Source organism: Malaya genurostris, chromosome 2, assembly GCF_030247185.1.
Source record: "Malaya genurostris strain Urasoe2022 chromosome 2, Malgen_1.1, whole genome shotgun sequence".
Lineage (NCBI taxonomy): Eukaryota > Metazoa > Arthropoda > Insecta > Diptera > Culicidae > Malaya > Malaya genurostris.
Genome location: NC_080571.1, coordinates 173,434,073 through 173,443,307, shown reverse-complemented (window position 1 = coordinate 173,443,307; position 9,235 = coordinate 173,434,073). Strand labels below are relative to the sequence as shown.

At 34.1% G+C, this 9,235-nt stretch overlaps 1 protein-coding gene across 2 annotated transcripts in view; it reads right to left on the bottom strand.

Annotated features, from left to right (window-relative positions):
* Positions 1–334: 334 nt before the first annotated feature.
* The window catches only part of LOC131432394 (protein RCC2 homolog), a 342,786-nt gene continuing 333,885 nt past the window's right edge, over positions 335–9,235 (bottom strand). For both annotated transcript variants that reach the window (XM_058598634.1, XM_058598633.1), the window contains exons 6-7: positions 740–1,004; positions 335–668 (exon numbers count right to left, since the gene is read on the bottom strand). In XM_058598634.1, the coding sequence (XP_058454617.1) occupies positions 495–668; positions 740–1,004 (439 nt within the window). In that variant the 3' untranslated portion in view covers positions 335–494. The remainder of the gene's footprint in view (positions 669–739; positions 1,005–9,235) is intronic.

The following is a 9,235-nucleotide window of genomic DNA, read 5'->3' as shown; positions in this document are numbered from 1 at the left end:
CGCTAATGGAGAATCACTGGTAAAAACGTTCACAGCTGTGATGTCATAGATTTGATTATCGACCTCCGCTTTATGCAGGGCAATCAATCATGAAATATATTGCTAACTGCCTGCGCGGTGGACTTAGGTCGAGGATTTGCGTAAGGTTTATGACCGGGATATCCAAATATGTGGAAATGTCACAGTTGGTTTGAAATTGAATGTAAATTGTAATTAGAATGGAACATGCTAGGATGTGATAATTAGTTATATTACAAATGCCATTGGCATCGATGAACTAATGTAGTGTGCCTTAATAAACATATCTTGAAGGAAAAAACCATGGTCTAACCAGTTTAGGGATATTATCTTTTTTTATTTCATTGTTCATGCTCAGCCAAGTTTGCAAAATACTTATATAGCTTACGGGATGTAATTTAATTTGAAATATACGTACAAAAAATGAAAAATCTTTTCAGAGACTCTGCTTGAGTATAGGTATTTGATAATCATTTTTACTCTATTGTAAATTCTTGGAATGCATCATATTTTTGTTTAGTTAATTCGTGTTCTGTATTAACGAGTAATAATGTATGCGAATAACCCATTGATACTTGTGGAATCTTCATGCCATCCAAACGGGATACTGTTTTAGGTGATGCTGATGACTTTTGTAAATCACCTAAGCCCTAAAAATGTGAAAAGAAAAGAATATTTGCACAAACACTAAGTTTTATCAAAAATCTACTTTACTACTTACTAATTCTCCAAATGTTGGTGATGCTCCCCATGCTATTAAGGAATCATCTGCTGATATAACAATAGAAGTAAAGCTAGTTCCAATACTTATGATATTCCATCCTGCTAAGTCTTGCACCGGTTTGGGGTACATGTTAGCTTCGCCAGTTTTCTTATTTTGACCGAACATGTATAAATTTCCAATATCGGTTGTAGCGAGACTATATGAGGCTCCACAGAAAACACGTTGTACTTTCCGGTTTTGGAAGTCAAAGAACTTAATAAGTCTGGAATAAGAATAGAAATAAATAATTTAAAAAAAACAGTATAGATGTTCTCGTAATTTATCAAAAATCGCATTAGAGTAAATTCAGCAGCTGGAAGTTCTATATGGACGATCTATAATAGAGCAGAAACTAGATATATACTGATAATAAAGGGTGATTTTTTAAGGGCTTGAGAACTTTTTTAAACAATAAAACGCATAAAATTTGCAAAATCTCATCGGTTCTTTATTTTAAACGTTAGATTGGTACATGACATTTACTTTTTGAAGATAATTTCATCTGCCACAACGTCGAATTTTCAGTGAATGGGCCCTAGAAAAGTTGGCAGAAAATCCGCTTTTTTATCGACAAATTTTGTTCAGCGATGAGGCTCATTTCTGGTTGAATGGCTACGTAAATAAGCAAAATTGCCGCATTTGGAGTGAAGAGCAACCAGAAGCCGTTCAAGAACTGCCCATGCATCCCGAAAAATGCACTGTTTGGTGTGGTTTGTACGCTGGTGGAATCATTGGACCGTATTTTTTCAAAGATGCTGTTGGACGCAACGTTACAGTGAATGGCGATCGCTATCGTTCGATGCTAACAAACTTTTTGTTGCCAAAAATGGAAGAACTGAACTTGGTTGACATGTGGTTTCAACAAGATGGCGCTACATGCCACACAGCTCGCGATTCTATGGCCATTTTGAGGGAAAACTTCGGAGAACAATTCATCTCAAGAAATGGACCGGTAAGTTGGCCACCAAGATCATGCGATTTGACGCCTTTAGACTATTTTTTGTGGGGCTACGTCAAGTCTAAAGTCTACAGAAATAAGCCAGTAACTATTCCAGCTTTGGAAGACAACATTTCCGAAGAAATTCGGGCTATTCCGGCCGAAATGCTCGAAAAAGTTGCCCAAAATTGGACTTTCCGAATGGACCACCTAAGACGCAGCCGCGGTCAACATTTAAATGAAATTATCTTCAAAAAGTAAATGTCATGTACCAATCTAACGTTTAAAATAAAGAACCGATGAGATTTTGCAAATTTTATGCGTTTTATTGTTTAAAAAAGTTCTCAAGCTCTTAAAAAATCACCCTTTATTAGACTACAACAACAGAATATTATTCTCAATATTTGCTACTTAGCCATTGTAGACTAGCTGTGCACCTTCTTGCGAACGTTCCTCATTAAATTCCGTACAGACTTCTTGGCGACAAGTTTTGACACTTTTCTTCAATCTTTTTCGAACTGTTGAATGGTTTCGGCTAATGCCCAAAATTCCTCAATTGGTCGAAATTGTGGGCAATTTGGTGGATCCATGTCTTTTGGGACAAAAGTGACATTTTTGGTAATATACCATTCTACCGTTGATTTCGAGTAGTGCCAAGAAGCAAGATCTCGCCAGAAGACAACAGGATCCTTGTGGCTTCGAATTATGGATAGAAGTCGTTTTTGAAAACATTCCTTGATGTATATTTCGCTGTTCATTGAAGCAGTGGTGATGAAGGGTTTCGAAATCTTACCGCAGCTACAAATTGCTTGCCAGACCATAGCTTTCTTACCAAAAATTTCGACTTCAATCGATGTCTCGTACTGGTTTAATACTTGCCCTTCTCGCACCGTATAATATTGTGGTCCCGGCAAGGATTTGTATTCGAGTTTCACGTAGGTTTCGTCGTCCATGATTATGCAGTTCAAATTTCCAGCAAGAATCGTATTGTACAGCTTTCGAACCCTCGGCCTGATCGATGCTTCTTGTTTCGGACTACGTTTTGGTTGTTTCTGCTTCTTATAGGTTCGAAGATTCAAACGTTCTTTAGCACGAAGAACATTTGACTTCGAAGTGCCCACTTTTTTGGCCACATCCCGAACTTAAACCTCCTTCATTTGCTCGAACGACTCCAGTATACGTTTATCCCACTGAGGGTTAGCAGGACCTTTTGTTCGACCCGTTTTCGGTTTATCCTCAAAGGTGTTATCCTCACCGAACTTCCTGATTGCATTCCGCACGGCTTTTTCACTTACTCCTTCCATTTTTGCTATCTTTCTCAGTGTTAGTCCGCATTCTGTGCACCATTTGTACACAATTTTTCGACGTTGTTCTGCTGAAAGTCCACGCATTTCGAAACAAACTAATGAAAACGAATAAACAACTGCACAAGTGGTTAGAGAAGAGTGTAAACAACAGGACGCAGCCATAAATATTGACAGATTCTGAACCATTGAGAAATGGCAGCGGTTTTTGGTTGCGTCCATACTTTCTGCGACAGTCTGTATATCACTGACTATTTTTCGCGATTTGTTGAAAATAATGGGGTACCGGTAACCGAATACCTTGGGGTGTCGATAACCGAAATCGGTAGACAAATGACGAAAAAAACTTTGGTTGGAAAATTTTGATAGCATCCGGTAATAAATCACGGAATAGATCGATTTCACCTCATAAATATTCAATCCACTCACCTTTTCAATTTATGATACTATAAAAAAGTCATAAAAAACTTCTGTGTTGATTTTCACGCAATTAAAATTTGTTTTGAGCACAGAAAAAAGAACAAGCGTCTGTTTGCTTTGGTATTCGGCACAAAAATTCGGCGTGCTGCACACACATGACATTTGTCAGAATGACGCTATCTGCTTTCTGTTAAAAGTTACGGTGAGCAGTGATGCGAACGGTACCGGTAAAATACATTTCTTTCCCTACATTCTACACACTCTGAGTGCTACCGCCTGCTACAACTGCTGGTAGATACATTTACTCTAGAGAGTGTACCAGCGACGATGAGAACGGTGAAGGTAAAAATATATTTTGTTCTGCTTCATTCTACTCTTTCTTAGGTTTACAGCACTCTACAGTAGGCTGGGCGATACATTTGCTCAAAGCTACCGCCGCTTTTAAAAATGTAATATAGCTTTCTACCGCCGTCGAAAAAAAAGTATTCTACCGCTGTACTTTACATTGTTCGCTCAAAATGGTAGCGCACGTGTTTACATTGAACGTTAACAAATGATTACTAGTTATTTAATATATAAACATTATGTGTTGACGATTTTTTTGTATTTTTCAAGACCAGATTATATTTTATTTATATAGTAGATCGTTTGATATTCTTGATTGAATGAAATGAATTATTTGTTTTCAAGGCCCTTTTTAAATGAAGAATTCAATGCTTCGCTGCATTGAAACGTACTGATTAGATTTTAGCAGATGAAAAAGTAAACAAAGAGAAACAATTTACTTTTGTGACCTTATGAAATGGTTACGTCGACTTGTCAATTTTTTCCCTTCATTAGCAGTGTACGTTGTTGTTCCTAAAATCGTTTTTTTTCCAAAGCAATTCGTGATCGTGAAAAATGACGGATTCATCAAAAATAAAGCGTTTTTATCGGGACATAGCCAATGATTGTAATAAGTGTGAAGATGATTATATAATTTGTAACATCGATTCTACTCGAATCTGCACGTACAAAAAATTAAGAAGTAGGGTAACAGAGGTATTTGGGCCCACTTTAGGATTGATTTTATTTTGGCCCACTTTGTAGAAATATCCACCAAATGTTGTGATATCTTTGAAAAACCCTTCCGCAATAGGTAATTTAATATGATAGGCATCAAATTGATGCAACATGGGTTACTTAACATGGATAAAATCCGATAAAATCGATAAAGTTTGTTAGGTGGGCCAAAATATATGAAGTGGCCAAAATACGTCTGTTACCCTAGTTATGATCCCGGAAATTTTGTTAAGCATTTACGAAATGTGAATTCGGAAAAGGCTCTGGAATACGGACTACTGAAGCATGGATATGCACCAGAAAAGAAAAGGAAAATTCTTAAAACATCAATAGCACTCGACAGACAAGCTGTGGTTGAATCTTTGGTAAAAATGGTATCACTTCATCACTTGCCCAATGCGCCGTTGAATGGGAAGGTTTTCGAGAACTGCTAGATCCAATTTGCGAAGCACTTAAATTTAAAATCAATCGAGACAATATCTCTCGTCATATTGAACAATGCGCAACAAATATTAGGGAAAAAATTGCAGCTGAAATGCAAGGTCGATTAATATGCATTAAAATCGTCTCTGCGACCCGATATGGCCGTCATGTAGTGGGCATAAATGCGCAATTTAATAAAGATGATACTGTGATTATTAGAACCCTAGGTGAGGCTATTTTGATTTGGCCAAAGTAGTATAAGCATATAAATGATTTGTTTTGTAGCAATGATGGAAATTAAATGTCGCCAGACTGATAAATTCCTAAATTCAAAAATCGATGATGTACTGAAGATGTACGGAGTCGCACAAGTCATTCCTATTGTGTATTTCGATGAAGTTTGAGCTTTCCATACAAAAAACATCACTTGTTCGAAATGCAGAATCACATTTTTTACATTCAATCAAAACATTTCGAAATGCGGAAAATGGAAATTTTTCACTCAATCTAAAAATTTTAATTCGATCTAAATACCAAAAAAAATTATTTTGTCGTGAATACGACTTACTTTACTATGGGGCGCCTTTTCAAAATTTACCCTCTGAGAGAGTGATAAGTTTTTGATCGTGAATATCTTCTGTTGTATCTAATGAATCAACATAATTCTTGCAACATGCCATCGGAAATATGATCACAATTTAATGATAAAATTTTCAGTTGTGTGACATAATCTTAAATAGTTCAAAATTAAACTTTTCTAAAATGTTTGGTACAAACGAGTGTCAAAGAGGATAATTCATATGGCGCGTTTGCCTTTCTCGTATTTTGGAAGCTCATAGCTCAGTGATCTGTAGAAGGATTTATATAATCTAACTACCAATAGAATCGAAAATTTTCAACTTGAACGTGTATTGCAACAACATTGAAGTTTTTCAATAGTACACTGTTGCCGAAACAAGGCACACACGAGAAGTTAAATTAATTTGCACCGTCACTAACACATTCAATTACGAACGGCAATGCGAAAGTGGAAGTGATGATGTTGAATACATCTTTATACTAATACACAAATATGCCGTGCGAAAGAGTTGCATTCTTTAGTATGGGGAGCTTTTTGATCATGATATCTAACACATTCAATTACGACAGGACAGTAACGCTGTCTCGCAATACGAAACAGAAAATTTTGATTTAGAAACATCTTTATACTAGTATACTTTATACAAATTATTAGAAAAAATGTTTTCACTTGATATGCGCATTATACTTTCCAGGCGTATCAGAACTGGCTAAATTTAAAGCAATCCTAAATATTTCTTCATCACAGTTATGTGGTCGTCCTGAAAAGGACGGGGTTTTCAACTCCTCGTCGTTACGGATGGACAGCTGCAGATGACGAGGGATGATTTTCGTTTTCTTGTTGTCGCGGGCAGCATTACCGGCCAATTCCAACACTTCGGCAGCCAAGTACTCCATCACTGTCGCCAGATAGACCGGTGCACTGGCACCGACACGCTCTGCGTAGTTTCCCTTCCGGAGCAGACGATGGATTTTGCCAACTGGGAACTGCAGACCAGCACGGTTCGAGCGGGACTTTGCCTTGCCCTTAATTGTTCCTCCTGTGTGCGCGTTTCCGCGTGAAAATTCCACAAGAAGCTGTTAACCGTTAGACAGCCAATTCTGTATTACTGACTGCCGCTCTACTAACTCTCTCTTTTATATCGTCTCTCTGTTTCCCGTTCTGTGAAGGGGAGGTCCGTACACCGCTACCAGTATAAATTGAAATGTGATGTGAGAAATATCGTCATTTGAGTTAAAGCAGCTACTCTGTACGTACGAGACACCGTCAGAACGATGGCACCGGAAACAGGTAGAAAAGCAGATTTGTACCGTCACTAACACATTCAATTACGAATGTGCCATGCGAAACAGGGTTGCCATATAAACAGGTTAATCTGTTTTATTATTATTATTATTATTATTATTATTATTATTATTATTATTATTATTATTATTATTATTATTATTATTATTATTATAATTATTATTATAATTATTATTATTATTATTATTATTATTATTATTATTATTATTATTATTATTATTATTATTATTATTATTATTATTATTATTATTATTATTATTATTATTATTATTATTATTATTATTATTATTATTATTATTATTATTATTATTATTATTATTATTATTATTATTATTATTATTATTATTATTATTATTATTATTATTATTATTATTATTATTATTATTATTATTATTATTATTATTATTATTATTATTATTATTATTATTATTATTATTATTATTATTATTATTATTATTATTATTATTATTATTATTATTATTATTATTATTATTATTATTATTATTATTATTATTATTATTATTATTATTATTATTATTATTATTATTATTATTATTATTATTATTATTATTATTATTATTATTATTATTATTATTATTATTATTATTATTATTATTATTATTATTATTATTATTATTATTATTATTATTATTATTATTATTATTATTATTATTATTATTATTATTATTATTATTATTATTATTATTATTATTATTATTATTATTATTATTATTATTATTATTATTATTATTATTATTATTATTATTATTATTTTTATTATTATTATTATTATTATTATTATTATTATTATTATTATTATTATTATTATTACTATCATTATTATTATTAGAATGACTCTTGCATACCGAAGATCGTCGATACATTTCAGACCAGCCCATTGCAATTGTCTTGTACTGAAATTTCGAGAAGAATCAGATATCTTCGAACTTTGTAGCATCAATAAAAATAAACTACAAATTTGTCGTACCTAGCCTGCTATATTAGCAAATTATAAAAGAATTGTTTCAAGTTTGGAATATATAGTTGTAGAATAGTAGCTGTTTAATGTAACTAATCTGTATTTTAATGTAGGTACATCGCTTCAAACTCTATTAGTGAAAAAGAGGAAATCTTGCACAATTCATACAATCAATCAACTAACTGATATTCGGAAAAGTGATGGGAGCGTATCAGTTTTTTCGTATTCACGACATCCAGTTATGTCTCTGACATTACCCACCCACCTTTTTTTATCTTCATTTATATAACGGTTAAAATTATTTCACACCGGAGAACGATTAAATTATTATTTCCGAACGAAGGGCCCTTCTATTTGATTCGAAGACTGCGAGAAGCGATCTAACCACCTCAAAGATATCGATGTTAGTTTCATTTGAAATCTTTTGTGACCATTACTTTTTAGGCTTCCCGAATAGGAAAACGGTAACCAGTATAGCCGAGTTCAGTTTACTTGTCCAACCAACAAGCCCTTAAAGCATTCATTGACTAGTCACACGTGCGAATTTCTACTTCTTTTCTACAACGACAAAGTACTTTTTTCTACCGCCACGAGCTACTTTTTTTGTGGTACAGTAGCGCGAACAAGGAGGCAGTAAAATGTGAAAAAATATAATTTCTACCTACTTCGAACGGCTATGATTCCAGCCGTAGTTTTACGATACTGCTTCGCACGCCTACTGTAATAGAATTTTAGTTTGGATGCATCAACGCGGTACAGTAAGAAAAATTAAAAAAGGTAGATGTGGGTAAGCAGACTGCAGTAATAAAAATGGGAGGCAGTTTGCATCCTTGACGGTGAGGTGTCGGCAAACGAACACTGCCGGCAATCGAACATCGTCCCCTACATTTTAGTGAGGAAAGGGTCCGATCAGCTTTACAGCCCAGTCCAAAATGCAATCTCACCCCGTTATTAGTTTGTACTAGGCCGAGATAGTGCATGCGCGCCATATAAACGCCTCTTTCAATATGAAAAAAATAATATTGTTACCAACAGTTTTTATTATCGATTTATGCTGGTTTTCTTACCTTTAATCATAGATTTTATCTTATTTTACCTTAATTCCAGTGGTTCTATTCAACTGTGTTTTAAAAAAAAGTTGGGTGTCTTTTGTTGTCATTCTATTGTATTTCCTTGAATATAATAGTTAATAGTTGTATTCTTATCTATATTCCATTTCGTGTGTGTTATATATTTCTTAGTGTTTATCATCCTTCTTAATCCACATTCCACCCTATTAGCAGTGTTGATATGTGAGGTTCATTCAAATGCATTCAGAAAAACCTAGAATCTAAAAACTTCAATTAAAGTTTTGGCGAATTGACATTCGCAACGACATCTTGTGCAATAATATGTGCCCATCAATGTGTGGCATGATTAGACAATGGACAGAAACAAACTTAAG